This window comes from Alligator mississippiensis, chromosome 5 (genome assembly GCF_030867095.1).
Source record: "Alligator mississippiensis isolate rAllMis1 chromosome 5, rAllMis1, whole genome shotgun sequence".
Taxonomy (NCBI): Eukaryota; Metazoa; Chordata; order Crocodylia; family Alligatoridae; genus Alligator; species Alligator mississippiensis.
The window spans coordinates 204,054,062-204,070,458 of record NC_081828.1 but is presented as its reverse complement, the minus strand read 5'-3'; the positions used below and the strand labels follow the sequence as shown (position 1 = coordinate 204,070,458).

Genomic DNA, 16,397 nt, shown 5'->3' with positions numbered 1-16,397 from the left:
GCGTAGGACTTCTTGCCTCCCACTGTTTGGGGAGTCACATAGTAATTCATACACATTTGCCATGCAGTGGGGCTTCTGGCATGGCAGAGGTGCGCATAGCCCATGTGAATTCTCCAGATCTTGTCCCACCTCTGAACAGCAAAACCTCACAGTTTCTAGCCTAGGATAAGACTACTCCCTACAGCTCAGAATTTGCCAGTGCATTTTCAGCTGTGGTGCCTTTTAGTAACAACACTGCTGGTAGCAATTGCTGGTACTCTTAGGTAAAGATACCATGGCATACTTTTATACTGAAGGAAAGAGCTGCCAGATACTGGAGAAGTGGATTAGGTCCAGTGTTTTGTCTCTGTGACCTGTCAGGTGCAAAAAGGCTGGGCTTTCACTTTTTCACCTTGGGACCATATGTGAATTTCAGTATCAAGATGATTATCTTGCACACAGGCAGCTGGAAAATGAAATTGAAAATTGAATCTAGCAGTGCCTGTAGCTCGGAGCATTGCCACCTTAGATTTTAAATCAGGATGGTGATGCTGTGAATAAAGGAAGAGGTCTGACAAGCTGGGAACAGCTGAACACTAGAGGTAGGAGAGGACCAGAAGGTGTCTGCAGTCAGTGAAGTAGAAGTTGCACCGTCACTTTTCACCCACACCCTGGAGGCAGAGGCAATTGCATTTCCCAGAGCAGGAATGCTTCGTCCATCCTGCCTCCTCATGGACACTCTTTTTTTTTTTTTTCCCCATAGCTTTCATAAAGCTGTTCTTTCACTAGAATAGGTGAGAAGCCAGATTTGTAATCTAGGAATATTAACAAACGTAACCAAATGCTTTGGGGTCCAGCATAGATATTGACCAATATGCTGCATTTAATAATGAAAACAACACACAACATCATTGAAACAGGAAGTACTTTCCTTTTGCACGTGGCCCACTATTGTCATAACCTCTTGCAGCAGTGGAAAGACGTGCTGTTTCCAAAATTACACAACATGAATCTAAGCAACATCCAAGCGAGGAACTCCTAGGGGTGCGGTGTTTTATATCAGTTACACTTTTCGAGAGTGTGAAGGTACAGTAGGGTTCTTTGTGCACCAGTAGCTCAGTTGTTTTGTGGGCCTGTGTATTTGAGCTCATTTGTGCCAAAGTCTGTAATAACATTTGATGCATGTTTATCTGTGTAAGATTGCTCATCTTATTTGGTCAAGCAACCAGATTTGAGCTGCATTGCAAAGGGCATGAAGAGTTCATCTGGGATATCCCATTTATCCTGCCCTATATTCAGGGTTCCATGTTAAGCTACATAAGTAGTCTTCTCTGCAGCTAATTACTGCCTTGTGGGAGAGATCAGGGTGTTCCAATTTGGAGGTAACTTGAGTAATGGAAGGGCTCTTCTGTTTGTCTTATGCAGCAGCTTCATGATTACACTGTTGTGTTTTCTTGTACTACACATTTCCCCACATTAGTGCAGACTCCAGTGCTGCTTTTATTAGGAGTGAGAAGTAGAAGTTTGCTGGACAAAAAGATTAGATTTTAAGCATTTTCATATTAGTGTGGCTTACAAGTGTGTAACTAAGCCATATCAGGATCAGTTTACAAATTGTACCCGCTGGTATAATTGGCCATTCCTTTTCCAGTTTTAGAAGAGAAATGACCATGCATTGTTAATGCTTTCCACTGAGCTTTGTTAGAGTGATAGCACTACCTAGTGTTCATCTACAGCAATAACATGTTTCTGCATGAATGTTTTATTTAAGAAAATGCTGATTGATTGATTGATTGTTTTTAATTTTGAGCTTGAGGAACTTAAAATTGAAAATGGCAAAATGTAACAGTGGATGCATGAACCCAGAACTTGGAAGTTTTTTGTAGTAACTTCAGGGCTAAATGTAGAGTACAACACTGCCCAGAAAATGCAGAGTCCCAGTCTAGTGTCATTTTTCCCTCCTGGCTCTTGATAATCTCATATTTCCTCACAGCTTCTCAGTCTTTGCTGTCTCCATTAGCCCTTTCTGAGAAAAGAGAAGACCAGCCCTGTCTTCACTTCCCACATCCCTCTCTGGGTACCCTTGGCCCAGCCTTCTTGCCTGAATAGAGTGTTCTCTGAGTGCGGGGAGACTGTAGGGTCCTGGGCTTGGGGTTTTTTTTTAAGCAGCTGCTGTTTTTCTCCTCTTGTATTTTGCTAACAGTAGGGAGCCAATTCTGTGCAGCACACCAGTGGATTAAGGACAGTGAGAGTATCAAGGGGACTGCAGGAGAAGATGATGGAAAAGGGAAAGGAGGACAGAAAGGAAGGAGGTGAAATACAGCATTAGATGGGAAGACAGATGCATCCCATTCCAGAGATGAGGCTGCTTATCAGTCATGGGTGCAAAACAGTTTCCCTAGGAAAGACATGCTTGGTATCAGGGAGCAAGAGTATGACCGAGTCACCAGACTCACAGGGGGGAGAGAGGCAGACAGAATTTGATCCTCGTTTTTTGAATGTTCCTGCCCTGTGATCATTGGAAGGCAGGTTAGATCTGACTTGAGAATGACAAAAAACAAAGTGCCTTATGCTTCTAAAGCCTTATTTGGGGCTGCCATCTCTCTTGATTCCAAAATCACACCAGTCATGGACTTGCTGGTGAAGTTAGTTGTTTTACGCTATCCCTCGATGCGAGGATGATGTCTGCCAGGGGGATGTGGGGATTATTGGTGAGTTCTAAAATGGCTGACGGGTCCAATCTGTGCTCTGCGAGTTTTTCCACAGATATGACAGGTGGTGCCTTGGTACACAGCTGTTGGCCAGGATGTCGTGCACTTTCCTTCCTTCTCTGCCATTTCTCGGCTTCCTGAGCAAGACTGTTCTCTTCAAAGTGTGCTGTAGTTTGATTGTGCAATGTAGTGTCATTGAGACCTGTTAGCAGCCAGCACTTCCCAATTTGTAAAGTTAAGGCCACCCTTAAGGTATCCTTTCAGGTTGTGCTTGTAGTGCTTCCTGTGTCCTTTGCAGGTCCTCTTACCATGACCAAGTTGAGAGAAGAGGACTTGTTCTGGGAGGCAAGCATCAGCCATCCACACAGTGGCCAGCCCAGCGGAGCAAATGTTTCATGATCTTTGCCTCAATGCTGATTGCTAGCTGCAGAGAGGAAGCTGGTATTAGTTCTGTGGTCTTCCCATCTAATGGGAAGGATCTTTCTGAGGCAACGCTGATGGAAATTTTCCAGGCACTTAAGATGGCTTCAGTATGTCACCTTCATCTTGCCCATAGAGGAGCGTGGGGATAACCACTGCATTGTAGACCAGGATCTTAGTTTCCATCTGCAGGTCTCAGTCAGTAAAGACATGGCAAAGCAGCTTGCCAAAGGTTATGCTGACACAGCAAATCCTATGTTCGATTTCTACATCAAGACTGACTAACTGGGAGAGGTGGCTGCCAAGATATGGGAAATGCTCACAGTTTTCCAGGAGTTTTCCACCAGCGATCATTTTGGGGGCAGGGGGGCAACTTGTGCTAGGGCAGGCTGATGGAGCAACTTGGTCTTCCCAATATTAAGGGAGAGTCCCAGGCTATGAGATGCACTTGAAAGTGAGGTTAAGGGTGGACTGCAGATCAGTCTCAGTGTGTGCAAAATAACACAGTTGACAGTGTACTGAAGGTCAGTGATGCGCCCCCAGGTAACTTTTGTTTTGCTGCGAAGGCACTGCAGAATGAAAAGCTGACCATCTATTTGATACTACCCTAATTCCATGAGAGAGGTGGTCACAGATGAGAATCAAAATAACGGCATGATAGATGGAAAAAGGGTTGGGGTGATGACACAGCCCTGCTTGACACCGATACAGGTGGTAAGTGGGTCTGTCTGATTCATTGCAAAGGACTGTGCCTGTCATCCCATCATGGAGTAGCCTGAAGAATCTGATGAACTTCAGTAGATAATCAAACCTAGCCAGCACCTTCCATAAGGCTTCACGATTGGAGTCAAAGGCCTGCTTTGTTGGGTCAATGCATGCTGTAAGTAGCTCCTGGTGTTGCTCCCTAAGTTTCTCCTGGATCTGTCAAGCAACAGAAATCATGTCAGTGGTACTCTATGATGGTATAAAGCCACACTGGGATTCTAGAAGAACATCTTCAGCAAGGGGGAGGGGGCAATTCGGAAGGATGCAAGTAAGAATAAAGTGAAGTTGGTACATGTACTGTGGATATTAAAATCTGTTTACTTGATTAAAATATCTCCTTTCACTCTTTTTTAAACTCTTCAAAGAAGCTCTGAATTACCAGCTTCCCTGCCTTAATGCGTTCCCCCCCCCCCCCCCCCCCCCCCCCGCCACTCCCTCTAATGCTCTAGTCTCCCTCACTGCGTGACCGGTCTTCTTTTCCACTCCATTTTCTCAACTGTGCTTCATCCTCATTGAAGTCCTTTGGGGAGAAAGCTCTGAAAGTTTTGGTCCCTGTGGCAGTGCACCAGGTAGCTGATTGCAGCGGCCATTTTCAAATGCAGGCCAACTATATAAAGAGGGCAGTTGGCTGCTAGCAAGGGAGGCAGCAACATCAGCTGGTTAAGCTCCTGCTTGAGGACCTGGAGGTATGGTAGGGAGGTTGGGGAGGTTGAGGCTCCTCTTGTCCTGGCTAAGATGTGAAACTGTACCCTGTTGGGAAAGGTTGGCCTGGTGGGGCTCCTAGTGGTGAGGGAGCCCCCAGGAAATGTCAGGCCAGTTACCTCACTGGTGAAAGGCAGGAAGGGGCACCTTATAATCCCAGCCCCACAGCCATTGTGTTCCAGCAGAGCAGAGGGAGCCCAGGCTAGTTAGGAGCCCTGAGACAGAGTCCAGGCAGGAGGAGGGACCTGGAGCCACTCCCAGGCAGCAGGGTAAAGCCTGGGTGTGCAAGTAGAGACCCTGAGAGAGAGGGGTGATGGATAGAAAGGCCTGGCAAGTGAGCAGGGGCCCAGCGGGGGGCCAGGAGTGAAGTAGGCTAACAGTTGTAGAGTCACTCATCAAATGTTCAGGTCAGAGCAGTGGCAGATGCCCAACAGACTGCACCGGGGCTGACTGAGGCATGGAGAGACAAGCCCAAAGCCTGAAAGGCTGGGTAGTACAAATGTGGCCCAGGAAAGAAGGCAGCATGAAAGAGGCCAGGTGAGAGCCAGTGGAGTGAATGGGACCCCAGTAAGAGAGGGGTGGCATGAGTGGCCCTCCAGGGTAGTATGATAGAGCTACAACTGTGTGCCCAGTTTGCTCCGGTCCTAGGCCGGAGAGGTAACACACAGTGGAATATCTGTGAGGCATGGGGCATGTACAGGGGTTGGCAGTGTGCACTTATTACCCTAGTCACCAGGGCATACAAAAGGTAGTCTCCCACTCAAGTAACAGCTAAACTTTATTTTTATCAAGGCGTGGCAGGCGAGTGGAGCGGGCGGACTGCCCAGAGACAGGGGAAGACTGGAGGCGGAGACCTGGCCGGGAAGGTAACCCTGTTACAGTCCCATTAATGACCTCTCTGGACTCGTATGGTGCAACTCTACACATTATGTATCTGTTGCTCCTTGCCTTTAGGGTTGGTTTATGGTTGCAATTAGTGGTGTGTTAATGTATCAGTTGCATATTGGATCGGCACCGATAACAGGAAAATTAACATTATTTGCTTTTTTGGCTGATAGTTGCCAGTAAATGATGTGTGCGTACACTAAGCCACCATGCACCTGGCCAGGAGAGCAGCATCCTGCCAGTAAGTCTGGAGGAGGAAAGTGGTGTGGAGGTGCAAATTGATGCCCCCACAGTGAGGGGAGGGAGTGGGGCTGGGGCACGGACAGGCACTGCCCAGCCAGGGTGGTGAATACGACCCCAGGGCCAGGAATAGGGTGGAGCCACAAATGCTCATCCAGGGGGCACGGGGGAGGGGGTGGCTCCCTGCCACTGCACCCCCCCCCCCCCCAGAAGAGGCATGGGTGGCATGTAACCCCTGGATTTCTGCATGGATGCAAGGCAGGCTGCCTGCTGAGGGATTGGGGCCATGGACTGCGCCAGCCTCTTCCTGGTGGCAGGGCTGGGCTAGGGCTGGGCTCTTGAGTGGGCAGGAGTGGGGTGGGCTCATCTTTGTGGGGTGAATGGCGGTGGCGCCAGGACGGGGGGCTACTGGGAATTTTGGGGTGGCCATAGCCACCCAAGCTCCCCCCTAGCACCACCTCTGCTCAGGGCACTCTGCTCTGCTGCCTTTCCCTCAGGAACCCTGGTGCCCTGAGCAGGGGCGGTGCTAGGGGGAGGCTTGGGGGGGCTGTGGCCACCCCAAAATTCCCTGTAGCCCCCCTGTAGTCATCCCTCCCAGTGCTGCCACCACGTGCCCTGTGTAGCTGAGCGTTCCTCACTCCTGCCTGCTCAGAGCCTAGCTTCCATGCCAGGAAGAGGCTGGTGCAGCCCCTGGCACTGAGACTGCAGTGGGCAGCCTTCCCTTACCCTGTGCACAAATCTTGGGGGGGGGACATGCCCCCCTTGCCTTCCCTGGGGCTGCAGGGGTCTGCACAGCGGTGGAGAGCTGCCTTCCCCCCGTGCATCCTCCCCTTCCACAGACTTACTGGCAGGATGCTGCTCTCCAAGCTGCTATGCTGCATTCCTGTAAATCAGCTGTTGGATTGGTATTGGCTGATATGGCTGGTTAATAATCAGCTATCAGTATCAGCCAAGAAAATGTTAATTGGTGCACTCCTAGTTTCAGTGAACCCTAGTGCCAAGTATGGGCTTTGCTGCTGCTTTATTAAAAGCTGCTTCAGTAGATGTCTAGGACTATTGTTCATCCTGAACACTTGCAGGTGTTGCTTTGGAGAAGGAGAAACCTGTGAGACCAGTAATCTATAGACCAAGAGTTGACAGGCCACAAGGTGAGAGATGCTGATACAGGGAATTGTCTCTAAAATACAGGGGATTATACTAGATAGCCCAAGTTCTTTCTTATCGTGTGACTACGTAAAAATGGGCAGTCCTTAATCCCTCGTAGTGTTTCTTGCAGATTTACTCTGAGGCTGCTATCTTCCTTGCAGACTCTCCAGTTAAATACTATGTTTTAAAACAAAAGTGTTTGTAAATCAACTCTCAGTACCAAAAGTGATCTTGTGTTACATTTTCTACCTTATGTCAGGACTTTTTGTGCACAAGAGAGCAGAAGAAGACGTAATCAAGATCTAGTATTCTTGCCCTCCACATCTTATAAACTAAATCCCTTTGCCTCTTCCATATAGGATATATGGAATCCATGGCTGAGCCTTTTGCTTCTTTCGTTAGAAATGAAAGAAATAGAAGTAAAGTTCTGTGGGAGTGGAGTTGAGGAGGAAAAATGGTTGGAAGAGTATCATTCTTCAGTTGTCACCTGGCAGCTAAACTTCCTTTAGGACAGTGGTCTCCAACCTTTTTAAGTAAGAGATTACCTTTGGCATTTAAAAGCAGTCCAAGATCTACTGTGCACCACCACCACCTCCCTTCTCCCAACTGCCCCCCCCTTCCCCCCCAGGTAAGTCTGTGGGGGGGGAAGGGGGTGGCAGGGGGAGAAAAAATGATTTGGGGGTGCACCTCCCCAGCAGGTAAGTCTCACCCGGCCAGGACCCCACTCAACTTATCTTTGCTCCTGCCTCTGCGACACTATCCCTCACTGCGGGGACCTTGATCTAGTCCCTGCCCCTTCCCTCCCCCACAGACTGACCTGCTGGGCTGGGGCATGCGCATGTGTGCATGTGGGCACTCAGCCCCGCGTGTGGCCCCCCCGCCTCAGATTGACTCCAAGAGACTCTGAGAACTACCGCAAGCGGCTCCAAGATCGAGATCCACTGGTTGGTGACCATTGCTTCAGGACATGGTAGCCATACTGCCTCCTTCTTGGTACTCTGTTAGGAGCAAGCTCACTAAATTGTCGGTCTTGTGATTGCTCCTGCAGCTCTGGTCTTGCATGCTAGCAGATGCCTCTGGATGAACCTTCTAGCTTCCCTGGACTGTCTGGCTACTCGGTTCATTGAAAGGCTTCTGCTGCCAGTGCTGAAGTGGTAAAATACCTTTTGACATCATTCCTTGGGGCTGGTAGGGAGAAGAGGCAGTTCACATCTTTTTATACTATGACTTATTGACAAGTTTCAGGTTCAACCATTTGCCACCACAAAACTTGTGCCTCCAACACTGTTCAGGCTGAGGCAGGTTTTTACAGCTTAGAGCAGGGATTAGCCCTCGGCTTCATTGGATCCAGTCTGCAGCCGTGGGGCTTCAGCGGCAGGTGCTCCACGTGAGGACACGTGGTGGTGGTGACTGGTCGTAGCGCCTACACATCCACCCTCCTCTGACTTGGGTTGGCCTAGAACTGACTTAGAGTATTCTTAGGGTTCATGGTCTCTCTCATCCTGTGGTAACTCTGGGGCTGAGTGGGGAAAACAACAATCTGCTGAAAAATATAAGTATCTAGTTAAGTTTTCAGGTAGATTGTAGAGTCCCTGTCAACTTGAATTCCCTCCGTGTATTAGTCCCAGAACCTTGATTGTTGAAGTAATAAGACGGTCTTATCAAACAACTGTGGTCTCTTAGTTTTATAACTCTACTGGTGCTACCACCCTACTGTAATAATCAGGACTTCCAACAGTACATTTATGACTACCATTTTCTTCCAGATTCAGCTGTTTTTCTACTACAGATTCAGAAAAAACCTCTAGGCTCTGGTACTTTTCTAAGGGGTTAGTGCTTCTGGTCTCCGTGGCTCTTCAAGAGAAAGTTTGAGACAAGGTTTATAGAGCTGCAGAACATCTGTTAATTTATTTGACTAGATAACTGATAGCTAATTGAAGTCTGCAAGACAGTTATCACACATTGTGCAATTATATGCATGGGGGTGGCTTGTGCTTTCATGAGGAATGTCATTAGCATTAGCTGTTATCAGAGACAGGAGAAGCGCTTGCCAGAAAGGACAGAGGCCTGACTTTTTGGCCTTCTTGGCTTGTTGCCTCTCCAATGGGTCAATCTTACCTGAGGAATTGTGAAGAATTTCTTAGACTTTCAAGTTGAGTATGTGCCTGTCAGAGGTAATGTTTTCTCTCATTCCTGCCTTCTGTCTTCTATTGTGGATTATTTTATTTCCCAGATCTGTCTCGTCTCACCTTCTTTTCCCCCACTTCTTATCTTGGTAATGGTGTCTCGGAGAATAATCCTGTAGAAAAATATGACCTTCATTGTGAGCTCATGCATATCTTTTCTTCTACTTACCTCTTACCAGTTTAGCCAGTTTTCACTTGCAGGTATTTTTTAATGGTGGTCTGTATGCGAAATGTCTCTTGCACAAAGATTCCTTCTTCAAGTGGGAGGCTTGCCAGTCCTGAATGTATTATTGTCCTGTCCTGAATCTATCCATGTAGGCCAGAAGGAAAAAATTAACATTTTTTTGGTGTGCGTTTAATTTGGGGAAAATGCGTGTGATGCATTTGCTGCCCTCATCCATTCATTAATGCACATGGTCATTATTAAAGCAAAAGTCAGCATGTTTGTTCATTTCAGTGTGTTTTCTGAAGAGAACAAGCACAGTGGAAAGAGCGTTATTTCTGCATATAACAGTATCGGGTGGGTAAGTAAAGGCCTCTCTCTTTTATAGCATCATTCAGGTCAGGTTTTTTCTGGTGAAACTATTGTAGCACACTCTTCTGCTACAAAAAAATATCCTTCGTAAAATCAGTAGGGTGATGTGAAAAGAATCCCGCAAGTTTTTTAAAACTGCTGTTGATATCTGCAAAGTATTGGGTGTGCAGGGAGGTTACATTGTAGGTATGCTTTGGGAAACGCAAATTGACATTGAGACTATACTATAGGATAACAGCTGGTCTTATAAAGATAGTACTCCAAGGGCTGATTCAAAAAGAGAAGAAACAAAGTGAATGCTTGATAAGGTACATTAAAGGAAGTACACTTGTTACAGAGAGAGACTGATAATTTTGAAAAGCTTACTAAAGAATTCTGTACAAGTGGGTGATCTGATTGTTCAAAGAGCATGCTGAAAATAACAGCTCTTGGATATGGTTATTTCAAGTTCACCTTGGAGTGGACATTTGATTGCATTGTGTATGTATATACAACACAAGTAAATCTGAAAAAGGTTAATTTTGCTATTAACAATTTGCTTTAACCGTGGAAATATCAGCTCTCAAAAATCTTTCAAGTGGATATATAGCTAAGGCTAGCAAACCAAATATTACAGCAGTGTAAGATATTTAGAATTAATTTGTTATATGTATTTTCCTAGCACGTGTATGTGGAATCCCAAAAGCAGACGCTGGTGAAGTAAGTCTTCAGGATTATATCTTGTACAAAATTGGGGGATTCCAAACTGTCACACTTGATAATAGCTTAAGGCCAGATTTTACATTTCTTTATTTGCAAAAATCCTGTTTTGTTTGTTTTGTTGCTAATAACGTCAACAAGAGTGGATTACAGCCTGAAGTTGCATGTCACCCATCTCAAATGTCTGGGAGGTCATGCAGTAGGTGTATTAGCATTTACCTACCAAGACTTCAACTGCAATGCAGTTCAGTTTGTAAGTAAAATTTCATTTATCCTTTTCTCTCATGAATGTTAAAGTACATTCCCAAACCATGGTGCAGTGTGGTAAAACTCCTCAGTGATGGATATTCCCTTCAGACTTCAGGCTCAAACAACAAAGTGTACTAGTAGTACTTTATGTGAACACCTGCACTAGGCCTGGCTCTTGCAGTCTTCCCATCACTCTTAGATTTATTGCTTCTTGAGCATAGTTTTGGTTTCAGAAGTGCTGAACTTAAGTATACAGCAACCAAAAACCAAACTGAGTTTTAACATTTCATGTAGCATGCCACTAAGGGATTTTCAGGTAACAATATGAAAAAGCCTGAATAATACAAATTCAAGGCGAACTTGCACCATTTTTACTGCCACAGTAGTTTGGGTGCAGTAGTACTAAGTTTTTGTTCAAACTGTATATTTTAGTAAAAAGTCCATCACACAAAATTATCCTTTGTTTTGCAATCTTCAGTTTTACATTGCCAGTTAGTCTTCAGACTGTCTCAGTAGCTGATATACAACGGCATGCAAAAGTGTGTCAGTATTGTGACAGAGAAAATGAAAGGAAGCAATGCGACTAAGTTTTATTAGCATTGGAATTCACTTTTGAAAAAGTCAGACCCAGCTGCAGATGATCACAAAACAATCTGGATGTATTGGAATTAATTGGCCTATTGGAATTAAAGGGTTTGAAGTCCATAATTAATTTCAGATATAATGTATGGTTGTTTTGAGAACAAGTAACATTTTTATCTGAGAATAACATGGGAAAATTAAATCACGACACTAGAATAAAGCTGTAGTGATGTGTGCAGAGAAGTAAAAAGCAAAATACTAAGAAAACTGAATACTTGAAAAATTAAATTAAAGAAAATTAAGTACTTGAAATTCACACCTGACCGAAGGGAGTGTAATTTCCATTAAAATTCAGTTGAAAATATTTTCACTTGAATTTCCACAGTTATGCATATTTACAGCTGAAATGTATTATCTATTTTCATACTTGCCTCTCTGGAAACTAGTACTTGTCTCCTAAAGCAACAATTATCTTGACAAAGTAATTTAAAAGTTAAAAAAATTAGATTGTATTTGCATTAAGAAATAAATTAAACTGTATAATATAAGAGAGTTTTTTAAACTTCCTTATTTGTTAACATAATTTTTCTGGTTGATTAGTTTATACCCTCTCAAGATGGCTTTATTTAGTGAGACTTTATTTCTTTAATTTAATTGGAGGCAATTTTCTCCTTATTTTACCGTGAAAAGGAGATGGGGGAGTAAGCTTGTTGAATAACAGCTTTTTGGCTTGGTGCATTTCAAGGATATTTGTGGAATGATAAGTCAGTAGTTATTTTTAAAATGTACAATAGCTAAATATGGCTTCTTTTTTTTCCCCCTCAATTGGCTGGACAGGAGACGGAAGCTTAAAGCATTGAGGGGATGTTCTGCAGTAGTTGAAACAGAAACTCCTAACATTGTTGTGAGGATCATTTATTAGCAAAAAAGGCTGAAGATGGTTCAGGAAAGGGGAGAGAGCCGCAAGTAGCAGGAGAACTTTTGGAGCAGCCAGTGAGCTATATCTATCCCTATGTTCCCTGTGAGCTTCTGTTGCCTCAGACTGGGCTTTGTGTTTAGTGAGCTGAGCGTATTTTTCCTGTGTTAAAGTGTCATGTTTTGTTGGGGGTGGCACTGGAACAGGGTTTGTTTTCTCTTGATTCTGTTATGGTATTTGCTTTATGATCCTTTATTTCATCCAGTTGTAACTCACTAACGAATCTTGGCGCACCCTCTTATCTCGTATCTGAGAACAATTGACAAATTCTAAAAGTACATTTTGCAAAAATGTTCTGTTAGTCTGGATAAAAACGTGTTGGGAAAGTGCACTTCTATTAGATACTGTTCTGTAAATTGTAATACAGGCTGCAATAAGGGGACAAAAACAGAAGCTGTAGCAGCTGCCCCATCCAGTTCAGTGGGGATGCTGTTATAGAAGACCTGAGTTTTTTCAGGTTCTCCCTCTGATGTATCATGGTTTCCTGTATGTAAAATGGGGTGATGGTACTTTCCATTCTTATGCAGTGTTGTACGGATTAAAAATGGTATCTGTGTAAGTGCTGAGTGTTAATATTTGGGAAGGTACCTTCTTCCATGGGAGCTGGCAAACTGCTAAAATGCAACAATTCAGTAAAGGATTTATTATTTTTGTGATAGACTTTACGAAAACGGTACATACTGAAAAGCTGGTGCTGGCCAAGTTTATTAGACCATGTTTTTGGGAGAAAGAACACAGCGATGTTTTGAAACGCACCTGGGGGCTGATCTAATAAAGATTTATGCTCAGAAATGTTTGCAACTGTCAGTGTTCCATTTGTTCTGTACTAGAGTAAAAGTCTCTAACGCCCACGTGACTGGTAGGAGGGGCATGGAGGGGCACGTGTCCCCCCTGAGATTGGACCCTGACTCGGCACACCTCAGGACGGGACAGTTTTTTTGTCACGCAGGCCAGGGGGCGTGGGGGTACTATGCCGCGGCACAGAAGTATAGCAGTGGATATATGGGGCTTTTAGCCCATCCGCGGGCCCACCCACAAATTGTGCCCTCCCAGACTTGGGAGGCACCGATCACCCCTCCTCTAATGCTTTCCTGTTAGGTATGTGAGCCACGCTACAAAGCTCCAGTATGAATTTGCAAACATGAAGATGGTCAGTTTCTATCACATTTTTTGTGTTTCAGCTTTGCTTTACATTGTTTTGGCCTGCGCAAAATAGCTGTAAATGGTCAGGAGTCTTAATTTTGCTTTTAAGGGGTAGTTTTCCGCTATATTTTTACATCATTTTAAAAATGTTGCAAATCTGCCTGAGTGGATTTTCAAAAACATTATTCAACAAAGCAGTACAAATTTGTACAAGAACATACAGTAAATATATGTCCGTGCGGATATGGTTGCTGTCAATAGTAACATAGGCTCCTGACAGATGTCAGTGGCTGTGTACCGGAAGAGGCAATGCATTAGTTCAACCCGGCTCCCCAGTGTGTGTAGTCTGTATAGATTCAGTGCCTCAGCGGAGCTTTTTTGGCACCTTTATCTAAAGCCAATTCAATCAGCTACTACAGAGGTTTTCAATCTTTTTTTTAATAAGTGTACCCCAGGGGTGGGGGGGGTGTCAGGCACACGGCTGGATGTGGAACAATGGCAGCGCAGGGTGATGTGTGGCAGCAACAGCCACCACATGTGAGCTCTTCCCTCCCCTTGCATCCGACTGGCCGGACGGCACCTGTGCAGCCTGCAGAGGGATACCACTGCCCTCACCCTCCCCACCTTTCCACCCCCCGGCCCTGGGAGCAGCAACTCAGGGTGGTGGGTGGTGGCGCTCTGTCCCCAAGTGCCTTTGTGTACCCCCTAGGGCCTTCCCAAGTACCCCTGAACTACTAGATAAAAGCTCAGAAAAAGCCCCACTGAAGCACCTGATCTACACAGATTTTGGGTGAGCCGGGTCAAACTGATACGATGCCTCTTCTGGTCATGTGCCGAGTTTATAGTAAAGCACCGTTTTTGTGAGGGATTCGTTTTTGTTTTCTTATAGAAAACACTTTGTTACTGTATTCAGACCCCAAACAGAAAAGAAGTTAGCAGGAATCTCGGCATGCAGCATGATCTGTTGGTAGTGTTCTGTAGCACTGAAGCTCACATTGCGTGGCTGGAAATCCTTATAGTGGTTTGTCAGCATTTTCCGCTTAGTGCCTTCACCTGGCATTGTGTATCAGCACCAGCCTCCTGTGTTCCTTATGCCAGACCTGGAGAAGACACTGTCTGTTTGCCCATCTTCTCTTCCTTATCACTGTCATGTTTCCACCTTTATCTCATTTTGTTTCACTTGTCTTTTTCTGGGCTTATCTTCTATTTTCTCTCCAGTTTTCTCCCTACCTTCTGCCTCCTCTCTCCACCTCTTCCATATTCCTTCTTTTGCTCACCTGCATTTCTAACCCCACATTCCCTCCCCCCCCCGACTACATTAACACATGTTTTACTGTTATTCCTTAAACGGTAAACTGCACCAGCAAAGCCATACTTTGTACTGATATAGTAAAGACTTGTCCTTCATATGCCTGTGGTACTGGTGTAACTGCTGGTATAACCTGGCGCTTCTGCTGGCTTTGTCACCTCTTCATGCTCCTGACCAGTGCAGCTATGCCACAAGAAGCCAGTAACATAGCCCTTGCTATCACCTCACTTCTCCTTTTCCTTCCAGGACTCTTCTTCTGGGATGCTGTCTTTGCTGTTTTCTGTTCTCAGTACTTGTTTGAATCCTCCTGTTCTTTGAAATATTGTGCTGTGTATTCCTCATCCTTCTCCCTCCCTCTTACTGCAGCTACACCTGGTGCTCCCTCCCGGAATACAGTGGCACTGTATAGTACCACCCAGTGAATAGGAAGACAGGGAGCAGTGGTGTCCCAGAGCATCTGGCATGTCAGGTTGGGTGCCCCTGCACAAAACAATCTTTTCTTTTAAAATCCTTGCAGTACACCCTGATGTGACAAATGTAACTTTCTTCTGCTGCTTATGTAGTAGGGACACCTGTCTTGCCTCTTCAGGGATGCTTTTTGCTGCAGCAGTATGCTGCATGTACTGTACCGACGGCCATAAAATTAAGGTGTGTAGCTGAGGCATGTTAGAAAAAATGCTTGTGCTATGCAATGGAGACCCTCTCTTGGCAATGTAAGGGGAGAAGGGATGGGGAGACGGATGCAAGAATACTGCAGTCCTCTTTCCTCCGATTTCCTTTTCTCTGTGTTCTCTTGCCCTGTCTTTTTGACTGGTGCTCTGTTCCACATCACGTCTTAGCATTTCACTGACAGTGTTGCAGTTGAAGGAGGATGCATTGAAGGGCATTAGCAGGTGAGGCCCAATAAATAGTTTTTTCCTTCTCCCTTCAGACACGATTCTAGTCACTTGGGAGTTGCATTTAAGTAACCTTCAGTAAGGTTTAGGTCAGTTTTTAGCCTCATCAATACTATGTCCTTGTATAATCAGAGAAAAAGAGCTTAGTTGAAATATTTGCAGGGAGTATGAGTAACTTTTTCGGAAAATGTAAATAGTACAAGATTGCAACAGAGGTCGCTGACTGGTAAACTATATTAATTTTTTCACTGCTATGAAATAGTACATCGGTAGTAAATTTTTGCTGAGTCCTAACAGGTCCTTTACTCCACACTGGAGTACTGACGGATGACAATTACCATATTTACTTGAACACAAGACGAGAGTTTCTCTCTTGCTAATCGGCATGAGGGAAAAAAAGTTTCTTGTCTTACATTCACACACAGAGAAACCTCATTAAATGCATTGTCTATCATTAAACTGCTGCCAAAAGCAGCATGTGCTCAATGATGGAAACCACCTATGAAGCTAATTAATTGCAGCCAACACTGAGCATGACTATAAAAGACACGGCCCATAATGGGCGAACATACTGATGGGAACCTTTTTTCTTTCTCCCTTTAAAAAAACAAACAAACGACAGGTGGGTGTTCCGGTATCAGGCTGGCACCGGGAGGGCCAGGGGCAGCCCTGACACACTCCTGTTGGTGCCAGAAACACTATATTTGATACCATGAGGGCAGGTTAGTGCAGCCTATCTGAACGAAATATCTGATGGTGTGCATTGCACTCAGTTCCCCTAAGCAACAACTCCTAAGTCATGATGTGCCCCTACGTTGCATACATTTTTACTTCCTCTTCACTCCCACAGCTGAGCTGCACTTTTTTCCCATTTCCAATTATTCCTGTTTCTTCACCATCCTTAAATGTCTTGCAGACATCACCAAATGAGTCTCCAAAGAGTTTACCCAGAATCCCTTTGTTGCCCTATCTCT

At 45.0% G+C, this 16,397-nt stretch overlaps 1 protein-coding gene across 10 annotated transcripts in view; it reads left to right on the top strand.

Annotated features, from left to right (window-relative positions):
• The window catches only part of RBM33 (RNA binding motif protein 33), a 173,390-nt gene that overhangs the window by 142,699 nt on the left and 14,294 nt on the right, over positions 1-16,397 (top strand). For 3 of the 10 annotated variants that reach the window (XM_059729185.1, XM_019498864.2, XM_059729189.1), the window contains 5 exons: positions 5,370-5,443; positions 9,492-9,558; positions 10,231-10,268; positions 10,410-10,521; positions 11,937-12,029. The exons of 2 other annotated variants lie outside the window; for them this stretch is intronic. In XM_059729185.1, the coding sequence (XP_059585168.1) occupies positions 5,370-5,443; positions 9,492-9,558; positions 10,231-10,268; positions 10,410-10,521; positions 11,937-11,951 (306 nt within the window). In that variant the 3' untranslated portion in view covers positions 11,952-12,029. Of the gene's footprint in view, positions 1-5,369; positions 5,444-9,491; positions 9,559-10,230; positions 10,269-10,409; positions 10,522-11,936; positions 12,868-16,397 lie in introns of those variants that run through there. 5 more of the 10 variants (XM_019498869.2, XM_059729186.1, XM_059729188.1 and 2 more) reach the window with 5 other exon arrangements.